The 21,235-nt window shown below is 49.7% G+C and overlaps 1 protein-coding gene across 10 annotated transcripts in view; it reads left to right on the forward strand.

Moving 5' to 3' along the window:
• Positions 1-21,235, forward strand: part of TNK2 (tyrosine kinase non receptor 2) — a 372,582-nt gene that overhangs the window by 207,027 nt on the left and 144,320 nt on the right. For all 10 annotated transcript variants that reach the window (XM_069212823.1, XM_069212824.1, XM_069212825.1 and 7 more), the window contains 4 exons: positions 1,105-1,311; positions 3,791-3,943; positions 6,919-7,196; positions 12,042-12,168. In XM_069212823.1, the coding sequence (XP_069068924.1) occupies positions 1,105-1,311; positions 3,791-3,943; positions 6,919-7,196; positions 12,042-12,168 (765 nt within the window). The remainder of the gene's footprint in view (positions 1-1,104; positions 1,312-3,790; positions 3,944-6,918; positions 7,197-12,041; positions 12,169-21,235) is intronic.

The following is a 21,235-nucleotide window of genomic DNA, read 5'->3' on the forward strand; positions in this document are numbered from 1 at the left end:
GCCTGTTTCAGGAAGTGCCTGGACACGATGTACTTACACTGATGGGGATGAGCACCTGGCACCTTGGGCACCTCTCTTTTCACCTCACCTGTTGACGCCCTCCTCAACCAGTTCCTTCGGTCTCTCTTCCTTGCCTCTTTCATTGCTGTTTCTCCCCTAAGAGCTGCCCACCCCCTACCACCGTGCCCCTGCCACCATCTCTCCCACCATGTGCCTTACCCAGCCAGCCCCTTCAGCTCCTTGCTGGGTGCAGCCAGGATCTCTCCCCTGCACAGTGATGCGAGACCAGCATCTGCGATGAAATGCACCTGCCGGTGGTGTGTAGTTTTTTCAGGGGTGTGCACTAATTTTTGGGGGTCAGGACTTATTTTGTTCATCATTTGACTTTGGCTTAGAACAAGATAGGGAAACTCAAAAAAGAAGCAAGAAGTTGGAAGATCGAGATAGGAAAACAGTGTTGAGTGGAGAAATAAATGATTCTAGAGAGCCTGCAAGAGTGAGATAAAGAGGCTGGGTGTGTACGTAATGGAAGAAAGAGGCATGAGGTGGAATCCAGACTCCGCAGCCTTAGTACAGACCGCCTCGAGTAGCCCAGCCGCCAGTCCTAAGTTCTGGGCCCCTGCACTTGTTTTTGTAAATAGTAGCAGTGTTTCCCCTTCTTCTCCACTGCTTACTACCTCCCCCTCTTGTAACAGCTGTCCTGTTTTCAAGGAAGGCCACATTTCTGTTGGAATTATAAAAATCTGCTGCCTAACTTTGTTATAAAAGCTTGCAGAATTCACTAGCGTTTGAATAGTTCTGTGTATTTTTAAAATTGTCTCATTGACTATGCAGTGTCCCCTTATTTATGGTTGCCAGTCTTTTAAAATCCACTCTTTGAGAGTGAGCTAAATACTGGTGGAAAGGAGCAGTTCTCTCTCAGTTGTTGGGTATTGCTCAGAGATACTTAGAGGTGATACACGTATAGTGCCTTCTGCTGGTGTGCCTCTGAGGACAGCGGTAAGAGGGTATTTTAATTTGAAGTATGGTACGTCCTAAAGAGAGACGATGGTTACTAGGGTCCTCACGCAATTCATTTACTTACCTTCCTGATGTGCGTTTCAGGTCTTCAGCGGCAAGCGTCCAGAGTCTGAGTTTCCACCCCCGCCACCGACCGCCTTCTGCAAATCCTCCCCACCGCCACCGTCAGAGGGACAACAAGCTCTCACATGCCTGATCAGCGAAAAAGACCTGTCACTCTTCGAGAAGCTGGGGGATGGCTCCTTCGGGGTTGTCAGACGTGGGGAATGGAGTACCCCGACGGGGAAGGTGGTGAGTAATATTATGGCGCCCTTCCTACTAGTAGCAACTTCAGCCCACCTGTTTGGTTTATTCGGGTAGAGGTGGTGGAGCCAGACAATCTTTGCTTAGCATTTATTAGTTAATGTGCCCAATTGTGGCTTCTCTGTAGGACTATTTGAGTAAATCTTTATTTTGAAATGGGTAGAGCCACACTAGCGCTTAGATTCTTTCCATCGTCTAGCGAACTGCTGTAGATGGAAGAAGTCATAATTGTAATGAGAGATGGGAGTCATATGCTGGGCTGTTCAGTGGATCTTTTGAGGTTGGTGATGTCTAGTGGTGGTCGTGTTGACTTGTGTATGAGTTATATAGAGTGCGTACAATGACAGAGGTTCTGCATATCCTCCCACCGCCCTCACCTGGAGGAGATAGATCTTGATATCTTCCTGGAAGAGAGGCGACCATGATGCTTCTACACCCTTGAAGCGGAGAGATAACTCCAGCTCTGGTGCAAGTATTGTCTTGCTAACATGCAATAATGCTTTTATAGGAGCTCATTATTTGATTTTCCCCTTCCCTTGTGGAGGGTATTCAGTGTCTGCCTCACAGTGACAGTATCCTAGTTCCTCTACAGCACTTTAGTTTAAGAAAGGACTGCTCATTGGTGTCTGTGGGACGATAGGGTCTTGCGTGTAGGGAAGTCACAATGCATCTGCACGGACAGGTTCTCCACCTGGGGACGGCCTGTGCTCTTTGTATATGGTGTGAACTAAAACAGTTGGCATCTATTAATGTGTTAACAGTATACAATCAAAGTTTTCCTTTTTTCTACCTCAAAAGAGGGTCCCCCAAAGACTTTGCCATGTGTGCTGTTGGGGTTTATACATGGTAGAAGTTCTTCTGTGCCATCCTATCCATGGCCGTCAGTAGTGGAGATGAGTGACCTTCACCTGTGTGCTAATCTACAGCATGAAACAAGGCAGCTCCACCTTGACTTTGCCCTGCTTGAGCAGATGACCCTCTGTGGAAGGGATATTTCTATCTTGGATTATCATCCTCCATCTAGGCTATTGCTTCTCACTGGGGGAGTAGCAGCCAGGCCTGGTAGATGTTGATTCATGTTTTGAATTGCATTAGGCAAGGCAAGTATGTGGTTTCTTTCTTAGTTTACTGTATCTCTTTTTTGGGGGGAAAATTGGCCCTCTGTCTTTTTTTGCCATAAATCAAGTTATCATTTCTATATTGTCACTAATTTGAGGAGTGAAAGAAGTCTAGTTTTTCCCTTTTCCCTACGAGAGCGCACCGCTTCTTAATCTGGTCTTAAGTAAAAATGGAACATGAAGAAGGGAGAGAACAATACGAAAACGTTGATGTATGGAGAAAGCTGTAATAGGAGAGAACCTGCAAGAGTGAGATGAAGAGGCTGGAAGTGTTTGTAATAGAAGAAGAACAATCTTAGGACTAGACAGCTGGCAGTCCTAACACTTTTGGCCTCTGCTCTTATTTTAAGGGTCGAGCATGCAAGCGCTCTTCCTGCTGTAATCTCCCTGTGGGCTTTTAACCACGCACACCGCACGCCTATCAGTTTAGTTGATTCGTGGGCTTCCCTCACTTGATTTTATATCCTCGAGCGCACCGGCCAACTACTGAAAACATACGAGGCTTCATGTTTTCAGTGTGGTTTCTGGACTACTTTTTCTTTTTAATACCTGTGCAGCGTGACCGCGCTGCACATTTTCAGATACGTTTGACTGCGAGCGAACTTCTGTTTCATTTTGTGTGCTCCTTCACGCTCGTGGCGTGGCACTTTAAATCGTTTGCTTATGTAAAACGGTTTTACTTTTCATTTTCAATTTAGGTGTCAAAGTCTGGTTAGGACTTTACAGCGCTAATAGCTCTAAGTCGAGCAAATGCGAGACCCATTGCATTGCAAATGCTGGTTTATAATTATTAAGCACTGTTTCCCTGCCCCCACCAATGTTCTTTACTGCCCTCTCTTGTCACTGTTGTCCAGTTTCTCAAAGGAGGCCAAATTACTGCTGAACTTATACAAATCTGTTTGTTTGCTGTAGAACTTTGTTATAAAAGCTTGTAGAATTCAGTAGTGTTTCAGTGGTTTCATGTTTTTTTTAAAGTTGACTCAGGGACTATGCAGTGCCACCTTATTTGGCCTGTCACTTTTCTAAACTCCACTCTATGAAACACTCCATGTTCAACCCTTCTCAAGTAGGCTGCAGTATCTTAAAGCTTCTACAACCCCATCCTGCGGTCTTACGCCTTTGCAGCTACATGAGCAGGTGCGACACCTTGTCGCATTGTTCCCATGAGGAAAATTGTCCACAAGTAACTAAATGGGTGCCACTGGAAGAAAGCTGTCAGGTGTGACAACGTATTAGGCAATAGCATATTGCTGTGTGTTCTATTAAAGGAGATGGTTCCTTCGGTGGTATTGTGGATGTTGCTGTCCTACTTCTGTTAATTCATCCCTTTTTCTCCCGACTCCCTTTAGATCGACGTGGCAGTAAAGTGTTTGAAGTCGGACGTGCTGACCCAGCCCGACGCCCTGGATGATTTCATCTGCGAAGTTAATGCGATGCATTCCCTGGACCACATGAACCTCATCCGGCTTTATGGTGTGGTCCTCACACACCCCATGAAGATGGTGAGTAGGACGAGGCAGGGGACTATGGTTAAGAGCTCTGTGTGGTCTTACAAGCCTCTGTCGGCAGGTGGCTGTCGAGGTGGCGCGTGCTAATACCATGTACAAGGCTTCAGATGTGTCATTCGTAGCAGCCGGCCTGCAACTTTGCGTAAGTACTCCTTATTTGAATGGACATTGATACTTCAGATAAGTCACGGTCAAGTATGTATACATACAGGTTTATCCCCACCATATAATATCATGTTTGTCTCACTGCTAACTGAGGAAGGTCCATTGTATTCTGGGAGATATTGTTGTTTGCACAAGGAATGTGCTTCCTTCCAAATGGCTGCCGTGCACAGCTCCTTGGGACAAATATCTGCAGAAAGCCACAAATGCTGCGTCCGAACTGGTAGATTTAGTATGGACCGCTTACAAAAAGGGACCGATACTGCAAAAGATGCAAAGCATCTTCCTGTTAGTGGTAGATCTCACTATACCCTGTCTGCGGGGATGATTGCACCCACGGGTGGCAACACGTCTTACGATGCGATTGTGAGGTTTCTTCACTAAGACTTTAGGGAATTCAAGAAAAAGTCTGGAGGCTTTTCTCATGATACATGTGAACGTGGAAGAGTGTACTCGGGATGAGGTTGGAGGCACTTTCCTGCAATGAGCATGCAAGGTTGAAAAGCGGAGAGAGCTTGCAGTTCACCGAGTCGTCCTGTGGACATAATTGCTATTAAATCATATTCTTAATTAGGAACATAAACCACAGGCATGCCTGGACTTATAAAGAGACTGCCCACAAGGCTTAAACATAATTCACAAAAGAATGCTGCAGATCTGGTTTCCAAAGAGGTTGAAACATTTCCACCCGTAGAGTGATACCCTCAGGGTTTCTTTAACCCCAGTAATTAAGTTGATTTTGCAGTGTTATATATGCCTTCTGCTGGAGTACAGGATCACTTTTAAAACTATGTATTATGCGCAGTGGCTCCTGGATAAAAGGGCTCGGTATTTTAAAAAATCTGGCCGCAGGTTATATTACAAGCACAGACTTATGATCTGCCTCATTCATTATGATCCATCCCTCTCCTTCAGAAGACAAGGATGAGGGGTGGTTTGCAGAGGTCCAAGGCTCTGCAGCATTTAGTCTGCAGCTCAGCTCTTTATGTAATTATCTTCATTTCAGGAAATGCCTGAGGACAGAGTTATTCCGATGAGCTCTTATTAAGGTATCTACCTCACTCAGGAGTCACTCTTACGCACGCAAAAAGTGAAGGGTGGAAGGCTTGATTTACTCTCAGCCTCTGGTAATTACTCGGGCCTCATCGCAATACATCGTGATTCTGCTCACTGTTCCACCTCAGTTTGGACCGAGCCTTATGAAAATCGGTCTTGACCCTGCTCCAACGGGAACGGTTCAGCCCGAACTGTCAGCCAGGTCCACCTTGAGCTAGAACACCATCAACCCAGCACCAGTCTCCCCCTCGTTATGGGCTCATCAATCGGGGTACGGCTTGGTTCCAGTGACAGTGTGCACAAGACCCACGTCTGGACATACCCATCCTACTAAAGAGGTCACACTGAAGTATACAGAACAGAGATGGATGGAATGCTTAAATTAATCTCAGCCACTGGTAATTACTTTGGGTCACCTCAGTTTGGACCCACCCATATAGAAATCAGTCTTTGATCCTGCACCACATGGGAACAGTCCAGCCAGATCTCCTGGCCAGATCTCCTGGCCAGATCCTCCATGAACCAGAACACAAGCCGGTTTCTCCCCTGGTTAGGGCTCATCAGTCAGATATAGCTTGGTTCCGGTGGCAGTGTTCATGGGATCCGTGCCATGGCATACCAGTCCCACCTAGGGCGTCACACTAAAGTATACAGAAGAGTGATGGATGGAAAGCCTGAATTAATCTCAGCCACTGGTAATTACATAGGACCACATCTGAGTCCACCGTTATTTTGCGAATTATACACCTTCATCCAGGATTGCAGCTGAAGAACGTTGGATCAGTGATCACGTCTTGCGTCTCTCACCACTTTGATGTCTTACCTCTTTTTAAACTGTATGTTTTCTCTTAGTGCTCTGAAGTGGCAATGCTGACAGGGATCCCTGTACAAAAAAATAATAATAATTAGAACATTGGAAGTTGGCAGCTCCATTGAAAACAATGGAGTGCTGCAGGCTTTTACTGGCCGGTAAAAGCCCGCAGCGCCAACATTCCAATGGGCTTTGTTCACAGCAGCAGCTGTGAACAAAGCCTCACGGAGCCCGAGGGGATTTTAATCCCCTCGGGCTCCGTGAGCAATTAGTTTTTTTTAAGAGAACATTCTGCCCTGAGTGGCAGAATGTTCTAATAGCCTTAGAACCCGCCGTAGCGGGCTCTACCGGCTATTAAAGGCCCTTTCCCTTGTTAAATGCCCTCGCCTTCGGCTCGGGCATTTAACTCGGGAGCGGGCCTTTAATAGCCGGTAGAGCCCGCTACAGCGGGTTCTAAGGCTATAATAAGTTAAAAGAAGAAAGCCTGATAATAATTAAATATGGCTGATGACTTGAATGCCTGGTAAAGTTAGATATAAAAGATGTGCCAATACCTAGTGGAATACTCAAATAATTAGGCAGTGACTTCTTTTTGACCAGTTTAAGAAGCTGAACAGACATTTATAAGAAGCTTACATTTGAAGAGTTCAGGAAAAGGGGAGAGGAATCATTTTCCCTTTCTGCATCCAGTGATAACTTTCCGAAGGAAGGTGAGATTACTGACCCTCCTAGGGCCACGAGATTAGAGGGTCAGAAATTATTCTGTTACCACACTAGAGACCTTATGTTTTCATCCCTCACTGTGATATGTCAAGAGAGCTAAGAGATTTTCTAGAGGGAATACTCATTTGTTGTTGGAATCGATTGATCCTGTAGTTACCGGAGGAGTCTGTCTATCCCTGCAGTTAGGTTCTAAGCATCCCTCCATTTTATGCCTCAGGTAACAGAGCTCGCCCCTCTTGGCTCCCTCCTGGACCGACTGCGGAAGAACCAGAATTACTTCCTCATCTCCACCCTCTGCCACTACGCCATCCAGATTGCTAACGGGATGGCATACCTGGAGTCCAAGCGGTTCATCCACCGAGACTTGGCTGCCCGCAACATCCTGCTGGCCTCCAATGACCTGGTCAAGATCGGAGACTTCGGTTTGATGAGGGCTCTGCCGAAGAACGACGACCACTACGTCATGCAGGAGCATCGCAAGGTTCCCTTCGCATGGTGAGCCTTTCATCTTATTTCACTGCATTTTCTGCCTCACACTCTAATTTCTTGTTAGATCTAAAATGCACCCCTGCTGTAGTTTCTTTTCTGTGATGGCAGTGTTTGCTTTCCATGGTCTTTGTTCATCCTGAATTAATAGAGAAAAGAAAGATATGTGTTTTTTGTCTTCTTAGAGCAGGAACACCCTTTTTCTGCCATTAGGCTCTTACTTAGTCTGCCTCTGGGATGTCATCTTTGCATCTAGGCCACCTGTCTTTTCCGAGTATTGTTGTCTTCTGATGCATATTTTTATCTAGATAACTGCAAAATCCTATTTTTCTTCAGAGGCCCTAAACCTTTCCAGACCGCATGAGGGTAGACTAAAGTATTCACAAAAGTAAAGGATGTAATGCTTCAATTAATCTCAGCCACTGGTAATTACTCAGGCCATGTCCCAGTCCATCATTATTTTGCACACCATGCTACCTAAGTTTGGACCCAGCAAATCAGTCTTGACCCTGCTCCAATGGGAACAGTCCAGCCTGAACTACATGGCCCGGACTTCCCTAAACCGGAACACAAGCAACCCAGGACTGTTTTTTGGCCCAGTTAGGGCTCATCAGACAGGTATAGTTTGGTTTCAGTGACTCAGTGTGAATGGGACCCACATCTGGGCATATCGATCTCACGTTAATTGACACACTGAAGTTTACAAAAAAGTGATGGATTGAATAAATCCCAATCACTGGTAATTACTCTGGGTTGCATGCCAGTCCATCGTTATTTTGCACACCGTCCACCTCAGTTTTGACCCAACCATATGTAAGGTGGCTGAGTTTAATTAAAGTATTCCATCCATCACTTTGTTTGTGTACTTTACTCAGGTGAGTAAAGGCCTCCTGTAGCTTCTCTTACTCACTGCCCATTATTAGACTTTGGTGTAACCTCTTCGCTTAAATAGTGGAAAACAGTGCTAGTTTTGAGACCTCCAAGGAAGAGGGGTCTGGAATGCAACTTATTACGGTGTGCGAAAAAGTACCTGTTCTTATGGAGACCCTACAGAAATTATGAATGCTAGAACTTCACTAGTGGGAGGTTTGTGTGCCCACAGCATGGTGGTTCAACTCTTCCAAATAATGAAAGAGGGAACAGGGAGATTACGGGTCCAGTGTACACTCTCCCTAATGCAATCAGTATCAATAATAAATTACTCTGTTCCACAAAAAAAAGGGAAGAAACACACCTAAAAAACAGAGAGGCATGCATCGTAAGGAGCGTAACAGCCCTCACTCTTTTTTTTCTCTCCTCCACACATCTAGAGTTGGTGTCCACAATAGGCACATTTACCATTGGTAGATAAATCTCCGGTTAAGAGCCTCTTCCTTTTCCCTAAAAGCACGTTGCAGTGCTGGTCTGAAGAGGAGCTTGCCCAGTGATGAAGCTTGACATCCTATTGGATGTGTGAGGGCTGTTCCGCTCCTTACGATGCATGCCTCCCTGTTTGTTAGGTGTGTTTCTTCCCTTTTTTTGTGGAACAGTGTACTTTATTATTGATACTGGTTCAACTCTTCCTGCATGGCACGAGCTGCCTCTTCTGGGCTCATGCTGCGTTAGGGCGGCTTCTCTTACTCGTTGAACTGGTGGTGTCTCTTGCTGCTGTAAGGTGTATACACCCTGTTTCCAGCTCTTGCCGAAGCCATTTCTCTATCTGCTTCCTACTGTTGTCTCTTTGATTTCTTCTGCTCCTTCAATTTTCCAATACCCGTCCCCTCTACTTTGTATTTTTCTGCCCTCGCCACTTCTCAACTTTCACTTCCAACCTATTGCTACAAAGTGCCAACGCCTCATGCCACTCGGCCCCTGCTCTGAAAGCAAGCCCAGCTTGGAAGGGTAGAGTTACAAAGAGAGACTGTGAGTAACTTGTTCACAGATTTTTTTTGGAAGATATAACTTCTTAGGAACATTTGTTTTGGATCAGTGTTTAGGACTGGCTTGGTAGAAAATTTGGATCCACTCTGCAGACACGGTCATTGCAGAGCTCTGAGCTTGGCCGTTTACGTGTCCGAGCTAGCCTTGTGTTGTTACAGCTGGCGGGACATTGTTCACGTAGCTAAAGAAATGCCTTCATAGCTGAAAAGTTTAGTCTAAGGGCATCAAATATGTGCAGTCAAGGGCAGCTGCTGCTATCTACAGCTAGTTTAGCTATTGGTACCCCTAGTTCTACCCTTGCTGTCAGGTCACAGGGGTCATGTAGGCAACAACAGCAAGTAAACAGGCTTTACGAACTTGTTATGCAAGAGCTATTGGCTTTGTCAATGGTAGTGTCTCTTAGCCCTCTTCCTGGAGCATCCCTTCGTAGCTGAAACTAAATCATGGTCCAAGGCACCGCAGCATCAAGGGTTTTGTATATATGAGAAGGAAGGCGAAGGAGGGTGGAGAGGGAGAACTGAAAGAAGTGGGAGAGGAGAGGAGAAGGGCAGAACAGAGCGATGGGGTGAAAAGAGAGAATAAAGCCAGGGTAGAGATAGAGTGGAGGGTAGGAGGGACAGTATGGGTTCCCAGGATTTTGGGGCGCAGGCAGGACACACCTTTGAGTTTCGTTGTGCAAAGCCACATGGGAAGCCATCAGGTTGGGCGTTAAAGAGGGGACTCTTATGAGAGTGAGGGATGCTGAGAGTCTTTTATTTCGCTTGTGGGTTTAAAGGACGCGTTCTGCCTAGACCACATGGTTGGAGGGTCGGCAGTTTGTTGCACAAATAATGAGTTGAAGAAGTACTGGAACGAAGGCATGTTGTTAGTTCCACCCAGTGCTTCAAGTGGAAAAAAATGTGGATACCCTGGCCTAGAATACTTACTTGCTTCTGAAACGTGATGGCACTCTCCAAATAAAAGGATTGCACCTCTGTCGAGAAGTGCAGCTTCTAAAACAAGACAGGTGGCCAGCAAGCTTATAAGAATTTCCTCCCTACCTTGTTTGGGCCTAAAGCCTGTCCCACGGAAACATCAAGTGAAGTAACGCCGCTCACAAGCAGGGAAATAAAGTGCCACAAAAACGTCGCACTTACCTTGGCGTCTTTTTTGTTGTTGTTCCCCATTTCTCTCCATATTACTGTCTCCACTCACTGACGTGAAGATGTAAAGCAACAACGCTGTGTCTCGGTGTGAGGAGTGCCGCTAATGAAGTCTGGTAGAAGCTGCATAACATTCAACAAGCTCTTAGACCAGTGATTCCCGACCTGTGATCCGAGAACCCCTGGGGGTCCGCGGAGCCTTCTCAGGTAGTTCGCGACTGCTTAGAAAATTAAATAATATTAACAGATTAGATCACCAGCTTTCAGTAATGACTCAGTGAGGGGTCACCGGATTCAAATAATGATTCAGTGGGGGTCCCCAGGTTCCAGTAATGATAAAGTGGGGGTCCACAGAAGTCAAAAGGTTGGGAACCACCGTCTTAGCAAATTACAACTCACATGAGGATAAGCATTGAAACTGCGCGTGCACGATACGCTATAGCTCAGGACTGAAGCTGAAGGTGCAATATTGTGCAGAGTCGATGGAGACAGACAAGGGGCAACACTGTGCGGGAGCATCCGTTAAAGGCTGGGATAGTGTGCTTGGAGGCGGCCATCTTTATTATCAGGAGTGGTGAAAAGTATTGATCACAAAGAGTAAATATGAGGGCTCATTAACAAATTTCGTGCTAGCGGCTGAATCGCTACATAAAAAGTTGTAAACAATTATAAAATTAAAACAAAAAAAGTTTTAAGTGTCTGCATTAGTTAGTGCTCAGATGTCTCGGGAACTATGGCTGTGGAAGTGATGTCAGTGATTAGCAACCTTCAAACACTGAGCGTGGGTAGGGTTGGGGTAGAGTGGGTGAGTGTTTGGCTTCCCTGAGGAAAAGGTTTGCTGATATGGGAGTCAGGGATGGAGCTCGCTTCATGTTATGTGGTATGTGCGGTATATGAGCTCTCACTCGGAGCGAATGGAAACAGCCATCCTGAGGAGGGTATTCGGGACAGGAGAAGCAAAAAAAAAAAAAAGAGGAGCGTCAGTAATTATGCGAAAGTGGGAGCGTTTCACATTTATAGCGCATATACGCTGCAGTAGCGTAGCACGACTGCTACCCTCCCTTGTGGAAGAAAGGGGACTGACTTCAACGCCCTAGCGCTCATAGCGTGTGGCGGACCGGTCACCAATTTTAAAAAGACAAAAGTAGTCCTGATATGAATGAAAAATGGCCACAGCGTAAGGTTAAAAAGTAGTTGGGTGGTGCGCTCGGGGAGGGTTAAGCACCAGAAGAGGCATGCCGTATGCATGGGGAGCGACAATCGTGGCAGCACATGGGGAGGCTGTGGTCAGACGGAAGCCCACGATGTAGACATCAGTCTTGGTTCGAGACGCGCATCGTCGTCTAGAGCAGAGCATCAGGGGCTGAGGGGCAGACGAGGGGTCATCCTCGTGTTTTCGTAGTGTGTGAGATTTCAGAGATGCCCCCTTGAAAAGTGAACTTTCTCTAATGGACCTCGGACTTTTCTATTTCTCTATTATAACCTCTCTTCTTCTCTCTGTGCGCCTTTACCCTTGACTGTCTCAATCTCTCTGTACCCAGTCTCATCCTAAGGCAGATTCTAATCCTATTTGAATGGTTGTTTCTGAAATTTTAACTTGTATTCAGTATTGTTTGGCATGATGAGAACTCAAAGGTTGTTTTGAACAGGGGACCACAAATTATGTTTTGCCTGGGTCCGTCAAAATCCTTAAGATGGAACTGACTGTGGCTATTAGCACAAGTAAGAAGTCCTGGGGCTCAGAGAAGAGCAAACTAATCCATTGTTTTCTGCTTGTCTCCTCCGCTGGCAGGTGTGCCCCTGAGAGCCTGAAGACTCGCACCTTCTCCCATGCCAGCGACACATGGATGTTTGGCGTGACGCTCTGGGAGATGTGCACCTACGGCCAGGAGCCTTGGGTTGGCTTAAACGGCAGTCAGGTGCGTAAAGGGAGCTGGGCCATGTCAAGGGAGGGCGTGCACCCCATTCTTCTGCATTCAGGTGGCATTTTAATCCTTGTACTCGCAGTAATGAGTAATACAGAATGTGAGTTTTAAAATGAGAGGTTATCTTACTGCTCTGAAAATGTCTTAGCTGAGACATCGCTTGACCATTCAAAGCTCTGTAATATTTGTCCAATTGCTGAGATCTGAGATGCTCGCAAATCTAGTGATTGCATAAATGCTGCAACACAAGGAGGCCACCAGCGCCTAGGTCCTTGTCAGTAGGACTTATTCTGCATTATGAGATGGGAATTGCCTTGTTGACTGGTTGGGATGGTCTAACTCAGCTTCTGTGCTCCTGTGAGTGCTCAGTTGCCTTTGAGACTTAGGACCTGGACATTCCCCTACTCAACGGAGGTTGTCATTGTCCAAGGAGAATTGAACATCAAATACTCTTTGTACACATACATTTCAGTAATTCAACAAGTTAAAAAATAATCCCATAACAGTATGGCTACTGTGACATTGCGCTACCACGCGCAGGACTTCAGAAGGACTGATCATGGTGCATCATCAGGGCTCCGCTTGGTAACAATCATAATCACTTCAAGAGTGAATATTATATTGCCTTTCTTGCTGTTTTTGCAACACTCATTGAGCACCAATAGATTGTTGTCCAGAATAAAGTCCTATGGCCTGACTTTCCATAGTCTATATGACTATTTTTTCCAGCTCAATAAGATGGTTTCTTTATTTGACCACTGTTTGGAGACGTGGTTTACATTAGTTGCATCTGCCCTTTGGGCAATCATAAGACTATGCGTAGCCTTGAAAAAGTCACATTTGTGACAAAACACGTGTCGACTGTTGAAGATTCATAAGACTTGTCAATAAAAGGATCTAAATTTTACGCAATCTAGTACGCATCCTAAATGTTATGTTTGATGTTCAATATTCTGTATTGGTCTTTTAGAGTAATAAGACACTAAGGGGGTCATTCTGACCCTGGCGGTCAGTGTTAAAGCGGCGGCCAACCCGCCAACAGGCTGGCGGTCCAAAAAATGGAATTCTGACCCTGGCGGGAACCGCCAACACAGGCCGCCGCTTTAACACTCCGACCGCCACGGCGGCACAAACAAACAGCGCGGCGGTCACCGCCAACAGCCAGGCGGCAGACAATGTACCGCCCACCCTATCACGACTCACCAATCCGCCACCTTTTCCGGGGCGGGAGCCCCGCCGATAAAAACACAGCGGAAACAGACATTTCCAATGGAAAACGCTCACCTCGACACACTCCACGCGGAATCGGAACAGCATGGAACCGGAACTTCACATCCTCCCAGCCATTGCCTTCCTGCTCATCTTCCAGGATCACGAAGGTCGCCGCAGACGACAACGGTGAGTACTGCACCTACAACACAGGGGAGGGGGGAGGAGGAAAGGTTACGGGCACACACATACGACACCCACCCACCCCCACCCTCACCCCCACCGAAATACCTACACACCAATGCAGATTAAAAAGTCAGAGTGACACCCCCAAACCCCCAAAACAAAAATGCAAAGACAAAAGGCAATGATTGTAAAAATAGAACTATATTATAGCAATAATGAAGTATAGCGAACTTAGCAATATATACAGAATTATTACACATCTAGAACTATATATATACAAGTAGCAAAAGTCCGGCACATTTTTGCAAAGTTCAAATGTCCGTGGGCCAATGTGCAGCAACACATGGGCAAAGCCCACACACGAGATCGAGTCCATTGGAGAGAACACTGCTGGGGCATCACAATAATAAAATACTGGCACCTCAGGGGGAAGGGAAGGGGGGGCACCTCAGCCACATGAGTCCACGACGCCAGATCCACGAAGGGCCTCCATGCCCACTGTGCCATCCTGGGGAGTGCAAAGCCACAGTCTCTCAAGTCTCGACAGTGGGTGGATTGCCCACTGTGCCATCCTGGGGAGTGCAAAGCCACAGTCCATCAGGTGGATTACAGAGTCCACTGGTCATGGAGGAGGCATGGTGGGCAGAGTGCCTCGTGAAGCCCTTCCCGACACAGAACCGGGCTTGCCAATGGGCCAGCGGTGCTTGACAGGAGGGCCCAGCGGAGCGGTGCTTGACAGGAGGGCCCAGCGGAGCGGTGCTTCTCACGGCGGGGCCCTGTTCAGCGGTGCTTCTCACGGCGGGGCCCTGTTCAGCGGTGCTTCTCACGGCGGAGCCCTGTTCAGCGGTGCTTCTCACGGCGGGCCCCTGTTCAGCGGTGCTTCTCACGGCGGGCCCTGTTCAGCGGTGCCTGTCTTGGCGGGGCCCTGTTCACCGGTGCTTCTCACGGCGGGGCCCTGTTCAGCGGTGCTTCTCACGGCGGGGCCCTGTTCAGCGGTGCTTCTCACGGCGGGGCCCTGTTCAGCGGTGCTTCTCACGGTGGGGCCTGTTCAGCGGTGCTTCTCACGGCGGGCCCTGTTCAGCGGTGCCTGTCTTGGCGGGGCCCTGTTCAGCAGTGCTTCTCACGGCGGGGCCTGTTCAGCAGTGCCTGTCTTGTGTTTCGAGTGAACCACACCTGGCCAATACTTCCCGCTCAGTCAGCATCGGACCTTTCCGTTGCGGGGCCCTCCTGTGATGGAGTCCTGGGGCCCTGGGTCTCCTCCGATACCCCCGGAATGGGGCTGGTGGGGCCCTCATGGCCAGGTCGGCTGCTCCCTGCCTTTGGCGCTTTGCTGCCCTTGCCCTCCTTGGCAGACTCTCCGTGGCCCTTAGCTCCCTTACCCGATGTGGCAGGTGACGGTGCAAGGCTACCCTCCTTGGGGGCAGGCGTATCAGGCCTCTCGCGCCTGCCCTTCAGTTTTTTGCTCCTCTTCCCGGTGGAGGAGGGGGGGGAGGAGGGGGGCTGGCTGTGCCTTTGCTGCTGGCCGATGTCCCTGCCCAAGGAAAGGGCGGACTCCAAAAACCAGGCACAACGTTCTTGGGAGTTGCTGGGCTGGTTGTGGCTGAGGTGTTTTTGGAACTCTTACGAGATGGAGGGGGTGGGTCAGGTGAGGAAAAGATGTTCACTTTAGAGAGGAATAGTTTTTTAGGAGCAAAGGGAAGGGTAGCTGGAGTGGATATGGGAGTGGAGCAAGAGGATGTGGTTGTAGGAGAGTCAAGTCTGGTGTCTTTGGTTGCAGGTGCTTGGGCTGGAGGCTGACGTGAGGTGGCTGGCTGTTGGTTGGGTGCCTGCCTGCGTTTGTGTGGGTTGGAAGCGGGGGTGACAGACACACTGGGAGAGGACACAGGGGACGTGTACATGGCAGTGGGGGTGGTGACTGCACGTGTGCGGACTGGGCTGAAGGGTGTGCTGGTGATGGGTGTACTGGCTGATGGTGGTGTGCATGCAGGTGTGAGTGTAGACGTCACAGGGAGGGAGGAGGGAGACGAGGAGGTGGGGGACACAGAGGAGGTAGTGGCTGTTGGCATGTCTGCATCTGTATGTTGCTTGTGTGAATGCTTGTGTGTTCTGTGGTGCTTATGTCTGGATGAGCTTCCCTTGGGTGTTCAGGTGTGTGCAGGCTGGTCTGTAGGTGTGGATGGGATAGGCAGAGGAACAGGGGAGTGGGACTGGGTGGAGGGAGTTAGAAGAGGGAGGCTGGAGACAGGGACAATCGCTGCCGTCAGTGCTGAGGCCAGAGCGTTGAACGATCGCTGCTGGGCAGCCTGACCCGAATGAAGGCCCTCCAGGTATGCATTGCTTTGATGCACCTCCCTCTCCACACCCTGGATGGCATTCAAAAGGGTAGACTGCCCAACAATGATGGTCCTCAGGAGGTCAATGACCTCCTCACTGAGGGCAGCAGGGGTGACAGGGGCAGGGCCTGAGGTGCCTGGGGCGAAGGAGATGGCCGGCTTCCTGGCCGTGCGGGCACGGGCTCGAAGGCCGACGGGCTGCTGGGAGGGCGGTGCTGGTGCGCTGGGTGGCAGCTGTACCTGTAGTTTCGGTGGGCATGGATGTTGCCGCCATTGCAAGGGAGCTCCCATCCGAGGACGTGTCGGTGTCACTGACGTCTGCACGGGTCCCCGTGGTGGAGCCCCCCTCGCCCTCCGTCTCGCTGGTCATGTCGGAGTCCGTTGCATGGCCCTCCGGGGACTCACCTGTTGGTCTGGAGGACCGTAGAGTAGCGCATACTGGGGGAGGACCCCGTCCACAAGCTTCTCCAACTCTTCGGAACTGAAGGCGGGGGCCCTTTCCCCAGTCGCAGCAGCCATTGTCACTTCCAGACCGAGGTCACAGCAGCACTTGCAGTATAGGTCCTCTCCTGTTGATGCTCAGGTCTCGTGTGATTAAGCAGAGAGAAAATGGCGGTCACGCCCGCGGCGGTGCGTACCGCGGCGGTGCGTACCGCGACCGCCGGCGCACATCGTCATTGGCTCCTGAAACCCATAGGGTTCAATGTTAACCAATGCTGCTTTGCGCCGCGGTCTCCGACCGCCTACCGCCACGGCGTGCCACGCCAGCGCAATGACCTCACTTCACATTGTCACACTTCACAGGTCAGGCAGCCGCCATTTCAAGGGCCCACATGGCTTAATTCCTACTGCGTCACACATGGCTAGGCCTTACATCGACACTCATACAAGCCATTCAATCCAGAGAGATTCGTGTACTGTGCAGGCTGTGGGAACTTACCTGTGGGTTGATTGACTCTGTGCTCCATGTTGTCCTTCCTAGGCACCGTCCGCTGGGACTTGCGAGGAGACGGAGGAATGTTCCTGTGTACAGACCGCTGGTGGACCTGTCAACAATGGAAGAACGACATGTCATACTCACCTACAGACTCAACACTGCCACTATACAGGAACTGTGTGCCCAGCTGGAGCCAGACCTGATGTCACCCATCCGCCAACCCACAGGGATTCCGCCTCTAGTGCAGGTGCTGTCAGTACTCCATTTTTTGGCTAGTGGATCATTTCAAACTACAGTGGCCATTTCATCTGGGATGTCTCAGCCTATGTTTTCAAAGGTATTGTCCAGAGTGTTGTCTGCGCTGATGAAATGCATGCGGAGCTACATCATATTCCCTGAGGTGGGTGACTTGCCTACAGTGAAGGGTGATTTCTATGCCCTTGGACACATTCCCAATATCATTGGTGCCATTGATGGTACCCATGTGGCTCTGGTCCCCCCCAAAGACAATGAGCAGGTGTACAGGAACCGAAAAAGTTATCATTCGATGAATGTCCAGGTGGTCTGTTTGGCTGACCAGTACATCTCCCATTTAAATGCCAAGTTCCCAGGGTCAGTGCATGACGCGTACGTCATGCGAAATAGCAGCATCCCTTATGTGATGGAACAGCTACAGAGACAGCGTGTGTGGCTAATTGGTGACTCTGGTTACCCCAACCTGCCTTGGCTATTGACCCCAGTGAGGAATCCCAGGACAAGGGCAGAGGAACGGTACAATGAGGCCCATAGGCGTACTAGGAGGGTGATCGAGCGGACCTCCGGCCTCCTGAAGGCCAGGTTTAGGTGCCTGCATATGACAGGTGGATCCCTAATGTACTCGCCAAAGAAGGTGTGTCATATCATCGTGGCCTGCTGCATGCTTCACAACCTGGCTTTGCGACGCCAGGTGCCTTTCCTGCAGGAGGATGGTCCAGATGGTGGTGTTGTGGCCGCTGTGGAGCCTGCGGAGAGTGAAGAGGAGGAAGACGAAGAGGACGACACAGACAACAGGGACAGAGTGATACTGCAGTATTTCCAGTAACACACGGGTAAGAATCTACTCCTGCATTTTATTATATCTGTAACAGTACTGGCTCTCTACTGTCTGACCTGTCACCCCAATGTATGGTAACTTAGTTGTGAATTTGCCTTCCTATTTCAGTGATCTGGTCCCCACGGAGTGCCCTCTGGTTTATTTCCCCATGGACTACCCCTGTGTGACACTGGTATGTTGTCATCACCTTGTAATTGGACATTTTTGGTTGGTTATATCGAATACATTTGGTTTAAAAAAATAAATAGCAGACTCCAGATGGTTTTTGTGCAATAATTGTGTTTATTGAAGTGCAAAAATTGGTGTATAGTTCAAAAAGGGTGATGGGTGATGGTGGAGGCATGTCCATGGCAGAGTCCAGAGTTTCGTTCGCACAGGTGCATTGTCCATATGCCTGTGGAAGGTGGAGCAGGGGCAGTTCAAGGTTGGACAGGGTGAACAAGTGGGACAGTGGGATGTCATCCGGGTGGATCCGTGCATGGCGGGGGTCTTGACATCCTACTCTGTCTTCTTCCTAGGTCTCAGGCCTTTCTTGCGGGGTGGTTCATGTTCTGCAGGGGGTGGGGTCCGGGTGGCCCGTTGCTGTTGTGTCGGGGCCTCCTGACCACTAGCGCCGGCAGAGGTGGTGGGCTGTTCTTCCTCCATGCTAGTGGCAGGGGCCCTTTGGGGGGCCACATGGTCCCGCAATGTGGTGACAATCTGGTTGAGTGCCACCACGATTGTACCCATTGCGGAACTGATGCTGCGCAGTTCTTCCCGGAACCCCATGTACTGGCCCTCCTGCATGGCCTGGATCTCCTGGAACCTGGCCAGGACCGTCGCCATCGTCTCTTGGGAGTGGTGGTACGCACCCATGATGGTGGTGAGGGCCTCTTGGACAGTGGGTTCCCTAGGCCTGTCCTCCCTCTGTCGCACAGCATCCCTCCCAGTTCCCCTTTGTTCCTGGGCCTCTGTCCCCTGGCCGGTGTGCCCACTACCACTGCCCCCAGGTCCCTGTTGTTGTTGGGCTGGTGGGTTGCCCTGGGTGCCCTGTAGTGGTAGACACACCGCTGCTTGACCTGTCCTGGAGACAGAGGCATGGGCCCGGTGGGTGGGTGCTGTGCTGGGGTTTCCAGAGGGGGGTAGGTCTGCTGTGGCCTGTGGCTGCCTGAGGGGAACCGACTGTCTAGAGGTCCCCGATGGTCCGGGCTGGTCATCAGGTTCTAGGTCGACAGAGCTGCTGTCATCACTGGGGGCCTGTTCTGGGGGTGGGATGGACATTTCTGGACCCTCCGGGCCGGTGTGTTGGCGTTCGGGCCCTGCAGGGGTAAAAGAGTATGGTTATTGCTTCTGTGTGTGCCATGGCGTGCGATTTGTGGGTGCCCTTGTCCCCCAGTGCTGGCATTCCCTTGTGGGAGGAGTTGTGAGGGTGGTTTGGGGGGGGGATGGGTATGTGCAGTGGTCATGCTTAGGTGATGGGTGTCCATGGTTTGTGTTGGCATTCAGGGGTTGGTGTTGGTTTGGGTGGGTTGTGCTGGTGAGACATTAGCAGGGAGGATATGTGCTGGGCGGTTGGGGGTGAGGGTGGGGGTGTGGGTTGGCATGCTGGTGGTTGGGGGGGGGGAAGCAGTTGAGATTAGACTTACCAGAGTCCATTCCTCCGCCTACTCCAGCGAGGCCCTCAGGATGCAGGATGTTCAAGACCTCTTGCTCCCATGCTGTGAATTCGGGTGGAGTGGGTGGGGGTCCGCCGCCAGTCTTCTGCACAGCGATGTTGTGTCTTGACACCATCGCCCGCACCTTCCCCCGTAGGTCGTTCCAGCGCTTTCGGATGTCTTCCCGATTTCTGGGATGCTGTCCCACATCGTTGACCCTGTCGACGATCCTTTGCCATAGCTCCGCCTTCCTGGCTATTGTGGTGTGCTGCACCTGTGTGCCGAAGAGCTGGGGCTCTACCCTGATTATTTCCTCCACCATGACCCTGAGTTCTTGGTCCGAGAACCTGGGGTGTCTTTGGGGTGCCATGGGGTGGTGTGGATGAGGTGTGGGGTGGTGTTTGTGGTGATGAGTGTAGTGGTGTGTGGTGTTTTGTGCGTAGATGTAGTGTGGGGGATGATGTTGGGTTCCTGTGTGTGTTGTGTTTTGCGTTCCCTGTGCTCTCTCTCTGTGTATTGCGCCTTGTCTCTGAATTTCGATTTGTGGCGGTTTGTGGGTGATGTGGGTGTGTGTTTTATATCGTATTGATTGTGTGGGAGTGGTGTTTGTATGTGTATCAGGTGTGTGTATTTGTAATTGTCCAATGTGGCAGTGTTTTGTAGGTGTGTGTGTATTTTGACCACGGCGGTGTGTACCGCCAATGGGATACCGCGGTTGAAAGACCGCCGCGTGGATTCGTGGGTCGTAATGGCATGGGCGTATTTCTGTTGGCGTGACGGTGGAGGCTTGGTCATCTCCAGTTTATCGCTGACCGCTGATGTGGCGGCCTTCAGTGGAGGTCGGGTTTTTGGCGGTTTGCCAGTTGTGGGTCAGAATGACCCTGGCGGGTTACCGCGGCCGCTGCGGTGTTATGGCGGTCTTCTGACCGGCGGTAACTGCCTTTTACCGCCAGGGTCAGAATGACCCCCTAACTCTGGGTTGTCAGGCTTGTTTGCCTGATCAGCAACAAGTAAAAGTGTTTTCATTTCTGTTCACATCTCCCACTAAAATACTGGATGTTTTTGCATGAGGAGGTGCTGGGTTTATTCCACTACTACCAATCTTTAGTCTAGTTTATTGTCCAAGGAGTGACATGAGAACTGTTCAGAACTTCTGGGGGGTTGGAGGGTGCAGTGGGTGAGACTGGCAAATGTTTTGTCAAGTGGCGCTGCCTTTGCTTACTGCGTTGAATGCCTCCAATCCTTTTAACCATCTTTGTGGTGTGCTCATGGCGCTGTTCCGAGGATACAGCATCCATTCTCGCTCCAATGACGCAACGTATGCCTGCGTGTCTGTGGCCTCGAGCACCTGGTGGTGTCCGCTTTCGGGTATCACTTTCTGGACAATTCCTGGAGTAAATCCCTGTATTCCATGTGTGATACTTCCTTTAACAGGTTTTCTTTGTGTCCCTCCAGGGCAGGGTAAAGGACATCTCTTTAATGGAAGACTGCAGCCTTAGATATGGGACCCATGCATATACTGGAGTACCCCATATTGTGTGATAAAGGTGGTCAGAGATCCAGATTTTGTGCCAACTTAAGTTTGCTGTTGCACAGTTACTACGGTGTCTGTAGGAAGTTGGCTCTGTATGCACTATTTCAAAGTAAGGAATAGTATGCACAGAGTCCA

Source organism: Pleurodeles waltl, chromosome 11, assembly GCF_031143425.1.
Source record: "Pleurodeles waltl isolate 20211129_DDA chromosome 11, aPleWal1.hap1.20221129, whole genome shotgun sequence".
NCBI classification, from domain to species: Eukaryota; Metazoa; Chordata; class Amphibia; order Caudata; family Salamandridae; genus Pleurodeles; species Pleurodeles waltl.